The 18,769-nt window shown below is 40.2% G+C and overlaps 2 protein-coding genes across 3 annotated transcripts; both read left to right on the top strand.

Annotated features, from left to right (window-relative positions):
* The first annotated feature begins 6,654 nt into the window (after nt 1-6,654).
* Nucleotides 6,655-10,950, top strand: LOC134814882 (probable methyltransferase TARBP1). The gene has a single exon (XM_063823186.1). The coding sequence runs from the start codon at nt 6,733-6,735 to the stop codon at nt 10,948-10,950; it is 4,218 nt and encodes a 1,405-aa protein (XP_063679256.1). The 5' UTR covers nt 6,655-6,732.
* Nucleotides 10,951-11,154: 204 nt separating this feature from the next.
* LOC134814884 (eukaryotic translation initiation factor 2D-like) lies at nt 11,155-18,654 on the top strand. 2 transcript variants are annotated; one of them, XM_063823187.1, is made up of 10 exons: nt 11,155-11,367; nt 11,619-11,748; nt 11,876-11,972; nt 12,532-12,644; nt 13,365-13,553; nt 13,659-13,785; nt 13,906-14,011; nt 14,181-14,305; nt 17,700-17,858; nt 18,007-18,654. In XM_063823187.1, exons 1-10 carry the CDS (start codon nt 11,312-11,314, stop codon nt 18,513-18,515), a joined length of 1,611 nt encoding a protein of 536 aa, XP_063679257.1. In that variant the 5' UTR covers nt 11,155-11,311; the 3' UTR covers nt 18,516-18,654. The 2 variants fall into 2 exon arrangements, with proteins under 2 accessions (XP_063679257.1, XP_063679258.1); XM_063823188.1 differs by lacking the exon at nt 11,155-11,367 and having other exon boundaries at nt 11,667-11,748; nt 11,876-11,976; nt 18,007-18,637.
* The last annotated feature ends 115 nt before the right edge of the window (nt 18,655-18,769 follow it).

The raw sequence follows: 18,769 nt of genomic DNA, 5'->3' as shown, positions 1-18,769 counted from the left end.
GCGGACATAGACGGACATAGGCGGACATAGACGGACGTAAACGGACATTAGCGGACATTAATGGACACCTAAATTGCTAGATAAAATGTTCAATTTTTGCTGTTATAGGGGGGATCATTTTTTTTGTCCGTTCGGTACCCTATATTTTCAAAACGGACAAAAAATAGAGCGGACAAAAATTACTCTAGTAGCAGAGAGGAGTTGAGTGTGCACTTCAATGTCCACAATTTTTGGTCTTTCATTAGGTCATTCCAAACCAGAATCATCTAGGTAGCAATTTTGTATCGCTAGTCCCAGTCCTACAGGGCGAAATTTCTAAATTGCCCCCAGGCGCCAATTTGGGATTTTTGTATCTCGGCTTCTAAAAGACTTAGAGACTTGAATATTGGCTTAAAATAACGGCAATACCCTTATTTATATACAAGTTATGAAGCAATATAAGGTCTCAAGTGCCTAGTTTTAAAGATATTTACGAAAAACTGTTTTTTGGCTCATCGCAGCCGGAATAACCGGATTATTTTTATATCTCGAGCTAGAAAGATCGTAGAAACTGCTCCGATATTGAAAAATATTCGCAATGAGCACATTTATATAAGACTTATGAATCATTGTATGCTCTAAAATGCTTATTTGTAGAGATATTAGCAAAAATCGGTAATTTTGGCTACACCAATACAAATTTGGTAATTCGTTTTGTCTTTTTTTTGCAAATTTTCACGTTGCAATTTTCAAGATGCGGTTTGTGGCTATCGATAGGGCTTTATATGCTATTGTATGGTTTTGATACAATCCTTCAGCACCTAGGACATTGGCAATAGGGGTCACAAACCCTGAAATGTCAGGAACTGGGCAGTGGCCGAGATAAATATTTGATAATTACTTGGACTCTTGACTCACATCCATCCTTTCAACGGTTAGTTAGACATCTTAAACCAGTATTGAACGTTGAGTAAAACTTCTAATCCATTTGTAGCTCAGGTCATGTGCCCCAGAAAAACACGCCTGAGTGACAGTGGGCCTTATCGATCATGAGCCGCAAATCACAAGGGCATTCGTACTCTTGGCTTAAATTGGCTCTTCGTTAGTATCATCAATTAGATTTCTAACTTCTATTATATCATCTGCCTGTCCAGTGTCCATCCGTCTCTTTGAGATTCATTATTAATTCAAGTTCAGTCATTTCGTTTCTGTTCAACTGTAGGCGTAATGAGGGACTTCAGTCCAGCAATAAAGTCAATATCTCTAGATTTAGCAATATTTGGTTTCGCTACTTTTAAGGTAATTGTGTTCAGCAAGCAAGGTTGTAAGTTTCCAGCCCTACGCCCCTACTGCCCCAAAATATTGCCCCCCCCCCCCCCACCCCCGGGGCACTAGTAATACTGGAGCACTGGTAATGCACATGGTATAATGCTGATTTTTTGCTTAACATAGCTCATTTTAAAGTTCCTTTTTCAGCAGTCTTCCCTATCATAATTCATACTGGCATAAAAACAGATTCACCTCCTTTATCTCTAAATATAATCTTGAACCTGGGCTCTACAGGTTATCGAATATTCACCAACCTCTTGCCCCAATTGTCAGCCTAAGGACCTCTGGCACCTGCAACTTTGGGTCCCAGAACTTCGGGCCCAACGATACTTGTCCCTCAGTGACTTTGTGCCCCACATAATTCTAATTCATGACTCAATGTAAATTGTAAATGCTGAGATGGACATTAGATAACCTGTATCTATCCCTAAATTATTTACTATTATTATTGTATTGCTGTGTAAATTTGATTCTAATTCTAATTCTAATTCTGTAGAGCCCAGGTTCAAGATTATATTTAGAGATAAAGGAGGTGAATCTGTTTTTATGCCAGTATGAATTATGATAGGGAAGACTGCTGAAAAAGGAACTTTAAAATGAGCTATGTTAAGCAAAAAATCAGCATTATACCATGTGCATTACCAGTGCTCCAGTATTACTAGTGCCCCGGGGGTGGGGGGGGGGGCAATATTTTGGGGCAGTAGGGGCGTAGGGCTGGAAACTTACAACCTTGCTTGCTGAACACAATTACCTTAAAAGTAGCGAAACCAAATATTGCTAAATCTAGAGATATTGACTTTATTGCTGGACTGAAGTCCCTCATTACGCCTACAGTTGAACAGAAACGAAATGACTGAACTTGAATTAATAATGAATCTCAAAGAGACGGATGGACACTGGACAGGCAGATGATATAATAGAAGTTAGAAATCTAATTGATGATACTAACGAAGAGCCAATTTAAGCCAAGAGTACGAATGCCCTTGTGATTTGCGGCTCATGATCGATAAGGCCCACTGTCACTCAGGCGTGTTTTTCTGGGGCACATGACCTGAGCTACAAATGGATTAGAAGTTTTACTCAACGTTCAATACTGGTTTAAGATGTCTAACTAACCGTTGAAAGGATGGATGTGAGTCAAGAGTCCAAGTAATTATCAAATATTTATCTCGGCCACTGCCCAGTTCCTGACATTTCAGGGTTTGTGACCCCTATTGCCAATGTCCTAGGTGCTGAAGGATTGTATCAAAACCATACAATAGCATATAAAGCCCTATCGATAGCCACAAACCGCATCTTGAAAATTGCAACGTGAAAATTTGCAAAAAAAAGACAAAACGAATTACCAAATTTGTATTGGTGTAGCCAAAATTACCGATTTTTGCTAATATTTCTACAAATAAGCATTTTAGAGCATACAGTGATTCATAAGTCTTATATAAATGTGCTCATTGCGAATATTTTTCAATATCGGAGAAGTTTCTACGATCTTTCTAGCTCGAGATATAAAAATAATCCGATAATTCCGGCTGCGATGAGCCAAAAAACAGTTTTTCGTAAATATCTTTAAAACTAGGCACTTGAGACCTTATATTGCTTCATAACTTGTATATAAATAAGGGTATTGCCGTTATTTTAAGCCAATATTCAAGTCTCTAAGTCTTTTAGAAGCCGAGATACAAAAATCCCAAATTGGCGCCTGGGGGCAATTTAGAAATTTCGCCCTGTAGGACTGGGACTAGCGATACAAAATTGCTACCTAGATGATTTTGGTTTGGAATGACCTAATGAAAGACCCTGTGTGGTCAAAAATTGTGGACATTGAAGTGCACACTCAACTCCTCTCTGCTACTAGAGTAAATGGAAATAACATTTAGATTCTTCCTCCTCCTACTCTTCCTCCTCCTCGGCCTCCTCCTGGGTCTTCCTGATCTTCCTCAGTCCTCTTCCTCCTCCCCTCCTCAGTCCTCCTCCTACTCCTCCTCCTCGTCCTCAGTCCTCCTCATCAGTCCTCAACAGTCCTCCTCCTCCCCAGTCCTCCTCCTCCTCCTGAGTCCTCCTCCTGGGTCCTCCTCCTGGATCAAGAAAACAACAAATTTTTATTTAAATCAATTATAGCAACAATTTGAAAAACTCCTCCTCCTCTTCCTCCTCAGTCCTCCTCAGTCCTCCTCCTCAGTCCTCCTCCTCATCCTTCTCCTCAGTCCTCCATCCTCCTCCTCAGTCCTCCCCCAGTCCCCCTCCTCCTCCTCCTATTCAGTCCTCCTCCTCCTCCTCCTCCTCAGTCCTCCTCCTTCTCAGTCCTCCTCAGTCCTCATCTTCCTCCTCCTGAGTCCTCCTCCTCCTCCTCTTCCCTCTCAGTCATCCTCCTCAGTCCTCCTCCTCCTCCTCTTCATCCTCGTCCTCTTCCTCCTCGGTCCTCAGTCCTCCTCCTCATCCTTCTCAGCAGTCCTCCTCCTCAGTCCTCTCCCAGTCCCCCTCCTTCTCCTCCTTCTATTCAGTCCTCCTCCTCCTCAGTTCTCCTCAGTCCTCCTTCTCATTTCTCCTAAGTCCTCCTCCTGAGTCCTCTTCCTCCTGAGTCCTCCTGAGTCCTCCTCCTCCCTCTCAGTCATCCTCCTCAGTCATCCTCCTCAGTCATCCTCCTCAGCCATCCTCCTCAGCCATCCTCCTCAGTACTCCTCAGTCCTCCTCCTTCTCAGTCATCGTCAGTCCTCCTCCTCAGTCCTCCTGAGTCCTCCTCCTCCTCCTGGGTCCTCCTCCTACTCCTCCTCCTCGTCCTCAGTCCTCCTCATCAGTCCTCAACAGTCCTCCTCCTCCCCAGTCCTCTGAGTCCTCCTGAGTCCTCCTCCTGGGTCCTCCTCCTCCTCTTCCTCCTCAGTCCTCAGTCCTCCTCAGTCCTCCTTCTCATCCTTCTCCTCAGTCCTCCATCCTCCTCCTCAGTCCTCCCCCAGTCCCCCTCCTCCTCCTCCTATTCAGTCCTCCTCCTATTCAGTCCTCCTCCTTCTCAGTCCTCCTGAGTCCTCCTCCTCCTCCTCCTGAGTCCTCCTCCTCCTCCTCTTCCCTCTCAGTCATCCTCCTCAGTCCTCCTCCTCAGTCCTCCTCCTCCTGGGTCCTCCTCTTCATCCTCCTCAGTCCTCATTCTCATTTCTCCTAAGTCTTCCTCCTGAGTCCTCCTCCTCCTCCCTCTCAGTCATCTTCCTCAGTCATCCTCCTCAGCCATCCTCCTCAGCCATCCTCCTCAGTACTCATCAGTCCTCCTCCTTCTCAGTCATCGTCAGTCCTCCTCCTCAGTCCTCCTGAGTCCTCCTCCTCCTCCTGGGTCCTCCTCCTCCTCCTCCTCCTGGGTCCTCCTCCTGGGTCTTCCTGATCCTCCTCAGTCCTCTTCCTCCTCTTCCTCCTCCTCCTCCCTCTCAGTCATCCTCCTCAGCCATCCTCCTCAGTCCTCCTCCTTCTCAGTCCTCCTGAGTCCTCCTCCTCCTCAGTCATCCTCCTCAGTTCTCCTCCTCCTCCTAGGTCCTCCTTCTGGGTCCTCCTCCTCCTCCTCCTCCTGGGTCTTCCTGATCCTCCTCCTCCCTCTCAGTCATCCTCCTCAGTCATTCTTCTCAGTCATCCTCCTCAGCCATCCTCCTCAGCCATCCTCCTCAGCCATCCTCCTCAGTACTCTTTAGTACTCTTCAGTCCTCCTCCTTCTCAGTCCTCCTCAGTCCTCCTCCTGAGTTCTCCTCCTCCTGAGTCATCCTCCTCAGTCCTCCTCCTCCTCCTCCTGGGTCCTTCTCCTGGGTCCTCCTCCTGGGTCTTCCTGATCCTCCCCAGTTCTCTTCCTCTTCCCCTCCTCTTCCCCTCCTCAGTCCTCCTCCTACTCCTCCTCCTCGTCCTCAGTCCTCCTCATCAGTCCTCAACAGTCCTCCTCCTCCCCAGTCCTCCTCCTCTTCCTGGGGCCTTTTCCTGGGTCCCTATATAATTTGATATAATAAGTTAAAGCTATTAATAGCTTTAGTGTGATTAATAAGTCGTTTGTTTTGTACAAGATTATAATACAAGTTGCGAAAAATTCTCAAAATGTTTGTCCGCTAATGTCCACCAATGTCCGCTAATGTCCACCAATGTCCGTCCGAGTCCGCCTATGTCCGTCCGGGTCCGCCTATGTCCGTCCGAGTCCGCCAATGTCCGTCCAAGTCCGCCAATGTCCGTCCGTGTCCGCCAATGTCCCAAAAAACACGTCCGTTGTCTCATAGAATCCAAAAAGGACAGGACATAGGCGGACATAGACGGACATGACACCCCCCCAAAAGTGTATTTCTAGAGCATTACGCCCACTTTTGTTAGTACCGTAGTTAAGTTTTTCCAAATTGTCCCACATTCAAACGACGATTTGGTGCCCCCTAAGATGGTGCCCCCCCACACAGCGGGGTCAGCAGGGCCCTTTGTTACGCCACTGAAGCACACACATAGCACTCAGGGGAATCAGAGGAAGACAAAAAGCTCAGCACCTTGGACTGGGTGATGTATCCTTCAATCTCAGACCTCAGAAGACTAGCTATGAGGTTTGTTTATGTAAATTTTATGGATAATATATTGTAGCTTTTATATGTCGTGTAAAATTTTACTGATTCCCAACTCACCGTTTCGACGGGTATTTGATACACCTTTCACAAGTAAGAGCCACTTTAGTCTACTTGCTGTGAGGTGTCTCAGCTATGTGGGTTGGGGGTCCCCCCCCCTTTTTTTTCTTTATTATCTTGAATATTATTTTGATAGGCTGATGAGTTTCATACTGAGATTTCTTCTAGTCATTATCCATTTTTTAAGTCCTTTGTTAGAAAACCTGCTAACCTTTCTTGGATATCTGCTTGTAGGTGCATCTGCCTTATTTAGTCAGGATTTAATTTACAGTTATTAACAAACTGTTTTCTAAACAGTTTCTTGTTTCACATCCTTCCAAGGCACAAGCTTCCTAGTCTCTTGTTCGGTTCATGTCACATAGTAAAGCATGGTCCTTGCTGATTGGATAATTTTCTGGATGTGTGGTGCCCAAGAGCAGTTGTGTGATAGAATCACCCGAGTCCCTAACAGTTTCTGCCGGCTCAATTACTTCGCCTTTTGTAAGACTGTAACTTAGCAGTTCGTTTGTCATTTGTGAATGGCAGATTTCGTATCAGAACCAAATTATTGAGTTACATAGTTGAAAATCTTAAATTTAGCTTCATTGAGCTCATGAGCTGCATGTTGTTAAATTCGAAGTCTTCTTCTAGCAATGCTGGATGTTTCAATTTAGAGTCAGTATTTCAATTTATTTATGATATTATTATTACAAGTTGTATAATTGTATCGTTTTATCATTCTTTAAAATCAAAACATCCAAATTTATACATACCTTATTTATATTACTGTAAACAATATTTTTTTTAGGGTTCAGTCCCAGTTATGTCTGAAGAGCTGTTGTCCAATTTTCTCACATCTACTGAAAATCTAGGAACAAACATTTCAGAACTTGGGAAACTCCTTCTGGATGAACATGGAGCTAAAGCAACATCGTTGTGTATAAACGCATTGATTTGTGCCAAATTACCAGATACAATTTATTACAATAGGATTGAGCAGTTTCTTGAGCTGACCAGGGCTCTACAGCATGGGATATCGACTACTGAAATCATTGATCAATGGAACATTTTAACGGTAATGATTTGTGATAAGTTTGCTGAATGTGAATATCAGACATGTCTTCTAGTATCTAAAGTTCTATCTGTAATAGTGGAGACCCATAATCATCGACTTCTCTTTCCTGTGGGAGAATTTAGGCTGCAACTTAAAAGAATATATTCAGCTGTGACAACTGAGGAGATGGACCATTCTGCAGTCTCTGCTCTTACTGGTATTTTTGAAATTCCTTTGACATTTTCTTTTGACATCAAAAATGATTTCATTTCTGATTTAATTGAACATTTGCCATCAAAAGCACTGCTGATAACCCTAAGTGATATCACAAGTTCTCTCTCATTCGACAGTAATTTGGTGTCATCCATTCTACACCGTCCTACTCTTTGGGATAAACTGATAGAATGTTTCAATGATAAGGATTGCTGTATCCGTAAAAGATCTCTCTTTCTTGTCAATTTCTTGATGACTACCCCAAATATTTCATATCCTGCTGATAGAAAAGAAATTATGGAAGATCTTCTAGTTGTTTTGGAGACCTTAGAAGAAACTCAGGGTCACATCATTCGTCCTGTTTTAGCCAAGATCCCGAAGCTCTATGACTATGCTACTGAAGAAAAACTGGACATTAGATGGGTAGCCACAATCTTCAATAGACTGATGTTCCAGGAATCCAAAATGATTTCAAGGTGGGGGTTTCAGCTTCTCCTAGATTTGCCTCCTAAAGCATTTTTGACCAAAGAAGGTATAACTGTCTTGGAAACGCTTTTATTTTCACATATTCATAATACTTACATGTTCTACAGACCGAATTTTATTGCAAAAGGTGAAGGTCCTCCAATTTTTCATCAACTTAAAAACTATTTTACCACAATTCTCTGTGAGGCAGACAGTTCAATCAGCAAATCATTCCTCAAAAATTTGCTTGTATTTCTCAGTAAGACAAAAAGCAGCTCAACTCCTCTAACAATGCTCACACATCTTTTGTCAAACATAAAGCTACCATACAAAGTGGGTGAAGGCTGTGTGCACCAATTGGCTCAACTTTGTAGAACAGTTTTGTCAACACAACCTCATAAAGTCAAAGGGGCTGTTCAAGGATTTATGCTACGTTTCATATCCAATAATGTAGCAGTAAATGGAAAAGATGTGCTCTGTTCGATTCAAACATTACTCAACTTGGTCTATATTGAGCATACATTGGATTCTAACCATTCTCTTTGGAAAGAGCTGTCTTTATTGGTAAAAGACTATGACGCAGAGACCGCTGGCAGAGCTTTTGAAGACTTTGTAATGCAAGAACTAGCCATTCAGAAAGAAAGCTTTGCTAAGACTCAGGGTTTTGCTCTGCTGTTGGCTATGGGTGATGACCAAGGGCTACTTCATGATAAAATCATTACCTCTGTGTTCCAACCTTTGCTGAACTGTGGTATGAACTTGTATGTATCAAAAAATTCAGTTATAATTTCAGTTATCAGCGTTAACATCGTTTTACACTTCTTCAAAGGACGTTCCAAAAATAGTGATATTCTGAAGTTTTGCCAGGATAATTCTTCTTCAATTTTTGAGAATTGCTCTCTTTTCTTCATCAGGCATTCAGAAGATATCCATCAATCGAAAAGCATAAGTACTGAATCTAAGCAGGGATTAAAACATTTAGCATGCTTTTTAGCAAACTTCTCTGCACAGTTTATGCTACAACAAGGAATGGTACCATCATTCATCATTGATCTTCTCTCATCAATAAAGAACAAAGAAAGCGAATCTCTAGTTATGGTGCAAAGCTCTGTGGTTATTCAAGCTATTTATAGGATAAAAGATTCTTATGAATTATCTCTTCCGGAGAGTCCTGGAAGTTTGGAGTGGCTTCTACCTTATCTCTCATCAGAATCCCTTGTAAATTTAGAGAGCTCTTGGACTTGCTTTGCCTTCCTTTACCCTTACACCACTGAGTTTGATAACAAAGATATTTGCAATGTCTTCAACTTAGGAATTGAAAGCATTCAAAAAATGAAAGACCCATATGTTATCCAAATGATTTTTAATTTCATAAAGCACATTACTCCGAAAATCATTAATGAAGATGCTGAAATGTTTTATGAGAGTCTTCCATATACTGTGGGTGTGTTACAAGACTTCTCAAATTCAGGTACATATTGGGATTTGCTGGACTCATTTTGCTCTACAATGTTTAACCCCACCGTCCTGGACCACCCTGAATGCGCCAAGGCAGTTATCAAGACAGTTTTTGACTTCAAGGAGCTGACACACTCAAAGGAAATGGTTATGGGCCTTGTTGTTGAACATCTCTCCTTGTACACTACATGTGAAATGAAGAATGCAGCATGTTACCTTGACCTTTTGACAGACTTGTCCCTGTTTGGGGTGACACAGTCTCGAGAGAAACAGAATCAGGATGATTTGATGGCTTACATAGAACACTTGGGAGAGGAAATTCCTGTCAACACTTTGTACCAGAGGTTGAAAAAAGGTGTTCCATTTGTGAGGGTTCAAGTTTTGAACATGCTCTTCGTAATCATAGAAAGATTTCCTGCCTTGTCAACTACTGTTGTTGACTTCTACTTGACATCTTTCCGGAACCTTGATAAGTCTGCCCTACAGAACTCCCTGCCAAATAGAACAAAGATTAGAATAGCACAGGCTTTATTATGCTTGATCCCAGCAGTAGTAAAGAAAATGAATAATGAGGGTATCAATAGTCTACTTAAAGATGTAATGATGTGCTTGACTCTTGAATCTCAGCCTTCAGTTCGTTGCTTCATTGAATGCGGCGCTTGCTACATCCTTTCAAAACACCCTGATACAGTGTCATCAGTATTTGGAATGATGGAAACTTCTCGAAAAGTCACGAACAGTAATGCTCTTCTCAGTGCCTTGTTCTCAATCCTTTATCATCACTTGATGTACCTAAATGAGAAAAAGCTGCTGGAAAAATCACTGTTGGATGAGGCATTGCAGAGAATCAGTGTTTGGACCTGTGCAAACAATCACAATGTAAGGAGCTTTGCTTGTTGCTGTTTGGTTTTACTATCGCCCGTGTATGATAAACATAATTGGGATCTACCACACTACTACAAAATTCAAGTAGATTTCATTACCGAATCAACTGAGTACAGCAAGCTACTTTCAAAGCACATTGAAAAGAAAGTCTTTTTTTCAAAGTTTAACATAATTAACGACCTATGTTTGTTCAACATATTCTTGTCCTTGCCTCAGCAACACAGCGTTCTGGAAAACGAATGTGTTATGAAAAGGGAAATAGAAGGTTTTGATTTTCAAATGGATTATCCTGTGATCTCTGGTAATTTCATGGAATTACCAAAACCAGAATCTCGGGAGCAGTTGGATTACATCATACGATTTAAAGATTTGACTGAGTTTTCATCCTTGCAGAAAAAGATAACCCCTTGGCAGATTATGGCAACTAACCTTGGTATTGATTTTGACAGAGGCTCAACTGAAAAAGGTGACCTTGTCGTGTTTGCTTCACTGATCAGCAAAGGTAACAACCTTGGTGGGTTGTCTCGTACGGGTGAAATATTTGGAGTGAAGACTATGGTGGTAAACAACTTGGAGGTTCTTAACAACAAAGACTTCAAGTCCTTGAGTATGACTTCTGAGAAATGGATAGAGTTTGAGGAGGTGTCCTATGACACAACTCCTACTGTAGAATACTTTAAAAAGATGAAACGTCTGGGGTACACAATAGTCGGTGTAGAACAGGCTTCAGACAGTGTAAATCTCGACAGATTCCAGTTTCCCAGAAAGTCAGTTCTAGTGTTGGGACGGGAAAGGGATGGCATACCCGTTGAGTTGTTGAGCCATTTGGATGTTTGTGTTGAGATCCCTCAACTAGGTCTAATCAGATCGCTGAATGTTCACGTGTCTGCTTCCATTATGATATGGGAGTATTCAAAACAACATTTGTTTGCTGATTCCAACTTAATCAAGACTGAGGGGTGTTAAAGATTGGATTCAAAGAAATTCTTCTACAATGCAAGCTAAAGACAAGACAAATGGAAAATGTACATCTATCGCTTTAACATCAATAACAATTTTTGAAGCAAACTTCTGTACTTTTGTAGAATTTTAGATATATCTGGGGTTTAATTTGTTTATATTAGGTTTATTGTATTGTTTGTTGTGACATAGACTTGATCGATTATTTTGAATGAATTTTGATAGTATTCATTTGTGTTCTTTAAAAAAGGCATATAAAATGTTTGTGAAAGTATCGACTATGTTCTCTTAGGAATATCAAATTGTTGCCCTGTCTGCCCAATTAATACAGTTTTTGTGATATTTTTAGGTATGTTAAAGTTATAGCATGTTTTGTAAGCCATTCAAAGTGAAATCTAGTGTCCAACTAAAGACCTCTGAGAAGTAAGTGCAGTTTCGAAATTGTCCCACATTCAACGATTTGGCGCCCCCCTAAGATTGCGGGGGGGGGGGGGGGCAATCTTAGGGGGGCTTAGACAATATGTCTGCAAGTGTGATGATCCTGCGATTTTTAATTGCATGACCCAAATTCTTCTTTAAGAAAATAAAAACATCGTTTAGATCGTTTTATTCGAAGTACATTCATCCCTAATCGACATTTAAGGTCATTCAACTATCAGAGTTAACAATTACAGGAAGAAGTTTCGACATATAGTTGAAGAAACTTTCTCGAAAAATCCAGAAATAATCACAGTGCTACAAAACAAAGCTAATGTACTCGCTACGAAACTACTTCCACATTATGACAGTTTGGGATTCATTCAGGTAGAAAAATCACAATATTTTTGACACTTTTTGCTCTAATTATCGAGTTCAACATAGTTTCAATATATATAATATATGTAATTCATATCACTGCGTATTTATGGATTAAACCTTGTTTACTTATCAGGTTCACAGTATTGACAAAGTACCCCTGTTTATGACACTAGAGGAAGATAATGTCCCAATTCCCACTGTTCACACTCTCTGGCGGATCCCTGATCTGTGTAGGTAGCTCAATTAATTAGTGATTAATTAGGTCAAAAATTCAGCCAAAACCGCGAAATTTCGGTCAAGGAACCGGCAGAACAGCTTCTCTTCAAAAATCTTCCAAAATCTCTTTTTCTATTATGATGATTTTCCGTTTATCAGGGCTTTCTTTGAGAATAGAACTTTCGCTACCTCAATCGTGTCTTGTGCCATCCTGAGTGACCATTCAAGAAAAATTCAGTCAAAACAATGAAATTTGGGTCGCGGAAAGCTGAAATCTGAATATGTCCTACCGGTAGGACATATTCAAAATATTCATTCCGTCAAAGTTTTCTCCGGATATACTGGTTCCAATACCTTGATGGCGACTTGTGTCACTCTCACCGACCTCACTGATTGGTCTCTGGTCAAAAATTCAGCCAAAACCTCGAAATTTCGGTCAAGGAAACGGCAGAGAAGCTTCTCTTCAAAAATCTGTCCTTCATAGTGATTTTACTGTGTTTTATATTTTGTGCTCAGGCTTAACGCCAGGTTTTTTAGTGATGGAAATACTAGTGTTTATTTGAACTGTTTCAGTGCCCCGAGTAATTATGCCGTATAACGTGTTGGACAAGTTGCTAGGAGGTGCACATCTCATGTTACCCGGCATCTATACAAGTTCTCTTCCAGAATATTGGGACGTTGGTGATGTGAGTAATTACAACTATCTTTACTTTAACCTTCCTTGCGGACCGCTTGAAGTTTTTTTATGGTATTATTAATTTTGCTTGGGCTATTATATTGACTAGGTATTGAGGTTTAATGATGATATGGAATTTGAATTCTATATAAATTTACACTATGTGGTTGGGGCATTTTGCATAGTAAATATGGTTACTACTCATATATATCATATTATTTGATTGGTATTCGATTTCTGATTATTTCTTAGGAATATGATTATTATATCTCAATTTGGCTTTAGGTAGGGTGCCCCGCTAAAAGAACTGGATTCTTCCAGGAAGCATCCCGTGCACAGACCTTGGTCTACATATATATTAAATTATTAACCATTCATTCTGTATGTGCACGAAAATTTATTTCAATCAAAATTGCATGAGCCATTCTGTATTAATTTCTAAGCAACAGTGTTTCGAAAGATATAAATATTTCGGACGGTTACAAACGCTCGAACACTTTTACGTAACGCGCGCTGCTACAGGGCTATCAGTAAGGCGCAATGAACCCGCGAAAAATATATATTTCACGTGCGTTCTATTATAATACATGCAGGCCGCTTTGATGTTCTACTTTGTTTCAAGGGGTTAAAACAACACGTTCAACTTATCAGCCTCCAATTATCCAGATAGAATGTTGGATGTCTTCTTACAAATCCAAGCCGTTGAAAAAATGCCCAATTTCACCCTCAGATTGTCGCTATTTGCGGGCCGAGTAACGGGGCCGCTTTAGCTGTCGGAACATGGGCACTTTCTCGGCAGGAGGCGATCCAACGAGGCTTCAAGGGCAAGGGAATACACATTTATCAAATATATCAAGATCAGCTGTGGCATTATGGAACTAAAGAGAAACTTCCTTCTTTACCTCTACCAAGTTCCCAGGTAGAATTCGCCAGAGAAGACAGTTTTACATAGATTATTATTAATTGATATATTAATTAATCAATATATCACATACATTTTGTATCTCTGATAAGCTATATCCAGACAGAAGTAGAGGGCGATGAACCAGGAGAACACTCTGAAGGGGTAGAAACTGATAAAACAGAAGAAGTGGCAACTGATCAAGAAGACTTGAGTTCTGCTGTTGAAAGCATTGCGACATCGTTAGAAGGTAACATGTGTCTTGCAACCCGTGTGTTTAAATTAGATGTTTCTGCAATTTTAATTACATTTTATGGTTTAATATTTATATTGAATAACAGGAGCCTCACCACTTAAACAATTTTCTCAGAGGTAGCAATAAGTAAAGATGATATCATTATGGAAGCTTGTTACAGAGCACTGAAGACCTCTCTAAAGAAGACAGACCTTCCTATTCTTATCAGCAATTTTTACAGGTGAGGGATCCAGGTTTTCATACTAATCAGTTTTATAAATAGTCTCTATAAGTATGGTAGTCAGTGTTCAGACTTCAAACTTATACTAGAAGCAATTTCTTATTCAACAGATACAGGAATGTTGATAAATCTGATAGAATTTTATTTGCTGAAATCTTACTATTTTCAGTCAGCATGTGAAGCCATGCCTAGCAGGGTCCGCTGAGATCAAACAGACTAAGTTCAAGAAAGTTGGGGTTTTAATGAAGAATTTGGAGATGCAGGGAATCATAGTCGTCAAAGATCAGAAAAAGGGTACAGTGATACAGAAATTTGTGACTTCTAAGCCAGACAACTACATACAAAATTATGATGACATAATATATTGCTTAAATATCTTCATATTCACTGCTGCATGGCAACATAGCACTCCTTAATTAGTTTTCTATAATAACGTTAATCTAGTATAATCATTGTAGGATTTTGAACATCTCGCAATTTGGGCTGTAGGACTGTAGAGCGGGGGACTGTATGGCGTACTTGGTCAAAAGTAGGACCCTAGAGCGGAGTCAAATCGCCAGGGTAGGAATCTAGAGCGGAACCCCCTTACCGGAATCATACTATAAGGACCCTAGAGTGGAGTCAAATCGCCAGGATAGGACTCTAAAGCGGAACTCCCTTACCGAAACCATACTATGAGGACTCTAGAGCGGTACCCACATGTAAATTTTGGAGCGGTTAGAAATTTGAGATCGGACTGTAGAGTGGACTTGGTCGGAAGATTGAAATCAGATTAGATACAACTCGTGATTGATTATTATAATAGTGAGATTAGAATAATTCATGGAGTTGTTGAAGCAGAAAATTGTCCTAGATTATTTATATTATACATCATATCATATTGTAATTTTTAGATACGTTAGACAATTGTTCGGTATAAACTTCTTCCATTTGACTGAAATATCCTGATGCTACTCTAAAATGCAAAAAGATTCTTTGATAAAGAGGTATAATTATGAACTGGTCGATGTGATTTCGCTAAGCGAAATACCGACCAAGTACGTGCACTCAAGCAGATCATTTAGGATCATCGCGTGACACTTTAGCACCTACTAAGGGTATCTCATGTTCAGTCTAGTGACAGGGTATGTTCCAGATCAGATCCCATCGCATAGCGGTTCTTGTTAGTGATTTCGATAGTGCAGTATAAATGTCACAGAGAATTTAGTTTAGTATATCAGATTCGATTCCTACTCCTCTTTACAACTATCTACAATATGCTGAGTAACAGTTATTACTTAACTCCTCCTGAGAAGGCCGTCTTCATGCGGGGACGAACAGCTGAGATGGGTACGGGAGAACGGACTGAAGAAGGACTACGACGAAGGAATTAACGACCCCCTTACCAATTCCTGGACTTCAGGTCCTGTTCGAGTGTGGATACGTAGACTTATATGCGCTATGCAGCTTGCCTTTCTCCCAGTGGACGATGTTCTCCCTTCTTTCATGGAGCTCCTAGATCTTATACCCTCCCACCTTGGCTTCGACGACTTCCTTGACTACTTCATGACGAATTGGGTACAGGGAGTTTCCACAGCGTACCAAGGACAGCCGACTGGCACATTTAGTAAAAGTCTACGACGATCATGACATTGTCTCACTCTCCCACCTTGACATGTTGAGGAACGTGATGGTCGAGGAACTGAGTGAACTACAGGGTGGGCCAAAAGTCAGTACCCATACGTTGGCCTTAATAGCTCCGCCGTGTTTTATATTTGAGAGCTGTTGCTTTGCAGATGGCATACTGTACTTACTGGTTCGAGGATTCCGTCGTCAAAATTTAAAAATTCGAATATTTTAGACCACGCCCATTCAATATTAAAACACCTATATTGTTTTCTCTGAACATGCTGAACGCCTAATTTTTTCAGAGACGGTATATTATCAAATGTTGCATATGATCTAAAAACATGAGGCAAAACGGATTAGAAATGACGAAGTTATCAAGCATTTTCTGTATCTCGTTAACAATATTGACTGGGTGATTATGTGACACCGTGACACGACACCTTAATTGGGCACCCTTAACAATTCCCATAATGTTTAACGGGGTAGTTAACGGGGGCACCTTATCACGTAATTAGGTAAACCAATCACCTGATCACACGTAATGAATAAACTCGTTATGCTTCATATCTCGGTCATCTGAGAAGGTACAGTTCTAATTCTTTCAGGACAAACGTAATTCGAATGGCCAAACACAATTCAATAACATTTAGCTTGATCCGACTATCCAAATTATCAAATAAATGTGAAAATGAACCTCCATTTGAAAAAAATGAACGCGAATATTTTTCGAGTTGACAAATTCCTCGAACCAGTGGTGGTACTAAGTCATACCAGAAAGAAGTATTTAAATTGGGCACTCAGTGACTGAGCTATAAAGGCCAACGTATGGGTACTGACTTATGGCCCACCCTGTATTTTAAGATATTTGATTCGCAGTATTAATGTATAATAAGTTGTATCAATTCTATCATCATTATGTGACGACTATTATTAATCATTGATTAAAAAACATAGCTCAATCTTAAAAACAAACTTTACTCTCAAATTTCTAACCGCTCTAAAATGTGCATGTGGGTACCGCTCTAGAGTCTTCATAGTATGGGTCCGGTAAGGGAGTTCCGCTCTAGAATCCTACCTTGGCGATTTGACTCCGCACTAGGGTCCTCATAGTATGGGTCCGGTAAGGGGGTTCCGCTCTAGAGTCCTACCCTGGCGATTTGACTCCGCTCTAGGGTCCTACTTTCGAATTTGCTTTTCTTGAATAGTCAAATGTTTGGTATATGTTTGATATAATACATTTCTATTTTCTTTATTTGTCATATGAATCTTTAAAGATCATTCCAAGCGTTATAAAGCATGAAACATGTCTCTTATTCAAGTACTAATAATATTTGCGAATTTAAAGTCATCCTAAAGGTCAAATATGAAGACCTAAATTCATGGCATAAATTGGCATAAATGGAGAATTGGCCAAACAAAATTTCCATTTATGCCATGAAATTTCTATGCCATTTGATGAATTTTATGCCATTTGTCTCCATTCTATGCCATTGGTACCCCCCCGGCCAATTTTTAATTTCTTAGGTATTGACTATCTCTACATAATGAAATAGGACTCAAAGTAAAAGTAACAATTAAATTAAAACTTGACTTAATTAAAACTGATGAAAGGGATGATCCAGATGAAGATAACGAAGATGATTACAACTTATTGGAAGACTAAACAGCTCTCCCTTTATCTTAATATCGATCTGGTTGTTACGCTTCAAATGTTAAAAATTATTTTCCATCTAGTTTGATTAACCACGAGTCATTATTTCTGTCTACTTTCAACAATTATTGATAATTCGACTTGTTTCACAAGTTTTAGCAATGCGAAAATTTCTAAACTTGCTTATCTCTAATAAGGACATTTACATCTGAGACAAAATTTTTGAATCTAAAATTGAAAGGTTGGACACCGGTAAAATGGCGACCAGGAAAATGTGGTGGGTTTTGAGCAATTTCGCCATATTTTTCCCGAACCATATTTTAACCGGTCGTTAATAAACCCGTCGTAATAATCCCGAGTAAGGTAAACTGATTCTGGACGATGATCGGTAAAAATATTGTTGATCTTAATTTTTTCAAAATGTTTCAGGAGTCTTGATGATAACAGAAGTCAACTTTGCTCACCCAAGTTTAAGGGGAGTAAAGAAGCTGGAAAAAGAAGAAGAGGAGGTGGAGGAAGAAGAAAATATTGCTATTGTTCAGGCTTTCACGTGCAATGCGCACGTGACTCGACTATTTTCCTTATATGGTAAGGATATATACTTAAAATATATCAGATTTATATTGGGCTATTAGGATTAATTTTATCTGAAGAAATCTGCTCAGTGTACAAGTTGATTAATCTACATGCTAGCTTGATCTTGAAATAACTAGTAATAAAACTAATATAATCTCAGGACACAAAAAAGGTGATATTCTGTCACGGAAAACTTTGCGGGATAACGTGATTACCTACATAAAATCTCACGACCTAGCCGATCCTGACAACAAGAAACTAGTTCGACTAGATCCCCTTCTTTCCACAATCATAAAGACACGTGACCTCACCGCCCAGTGGAACCAGGTCATTCAGAAAGTGGAATCAAACTGTGGAAAATGCTACGTCATCTCGCTTCCTGACAAATTTCCCATTACCGTCAAGGGAGACCTGCCCCCGATACAGTTTAAAGTGGAAAAAAGAACAGGAAACAAAAAAGTAACCATCATTTCGAACTTTGAGGTGTTTGGGATCGAAGCAAAGGAGCTAGCACAAAAACTTCAACACGTGATGTCTTCGTCAGCGGCGGTGGTACCTGGCCTGAGAACGGAGTCCAATGTTCTGGTACAGGGTGACGCCAGGAGACTTGCTTCTAAACTTTTAATAGATGAATATAAAATTCCTAAAACATTTGTTGATTCTAGCTGAATAATTTGGGCAAACGTTTTCTTTTCTCGGTTATTAATACAGTGTAAAAATTCAACATTGGTATTTGTGATTTGTGAATATGTTTTTGTTTGTAATATGTCTGAGGGTAAATGGGTGTTTTTAGAAGTTTGGGTCGCCTTACTGCGTTTCAGATTTTCAATCAACAGGATCACCCGTACTCACTACACCTTATTTTCAATTTAAGCTATTCTAAATGATGTGTATAAAACTTGATGCTTGATCGCAGAATTAAA

This window comes from Bolinopsis microptera, chromosome 5 (genome assembly GCF_026151205.1).
Source record: "Bolinopsis microptera isolate Bmic1 chromosome 5, MBARI_Bmic_1.0, whole genome shotgun sequence".
NCBI lineage: Eukaryota > Metazoa > Ctenophora > Tentaculata > Lobata > Bolinopsidae > Bolinopsis > Bolinopsis microptera.
Note: the sequence above shows the minus strand (reverse complement) of the source record. Positions and strands in the feature narration are given on the sequence as shown.

What these genes read in the sequence shown, in the direction of transcription:
- LOC134814882 (XM_063823186.1), top strand. Translation starts at nt 6,733, where the DNA reads ATGTCTGAAGAGCTGTTGTCCAATTTTCTCACATCTACTGAAAATCTA.
- LOC134814884 (XM_063823187.1), top strand. Translation starts at nt 11,312, where the DNA reads ATGTTTTGTAAGCCATTCAAAGTGAAATCTAGTGTCCAACTAAAGACC. An exon ending in CGTCAAAGATCAGAAAAAGG is followed by an intron (nt 14,306 to 17,699) that starts GTACAGTGATAC and finishes AAAATGTTTCAG; the next exon opens with GAGTCTTGATGATAACAGAA. An exon ending in TCGACTATTTTCCTTATATG is followed by an intron (nt 17,859 to 18,006) that starts GTAAGGATATAT and finishes ATATAATCTCAG; the next exon opens with GACACAAAAAAGGTGATATT.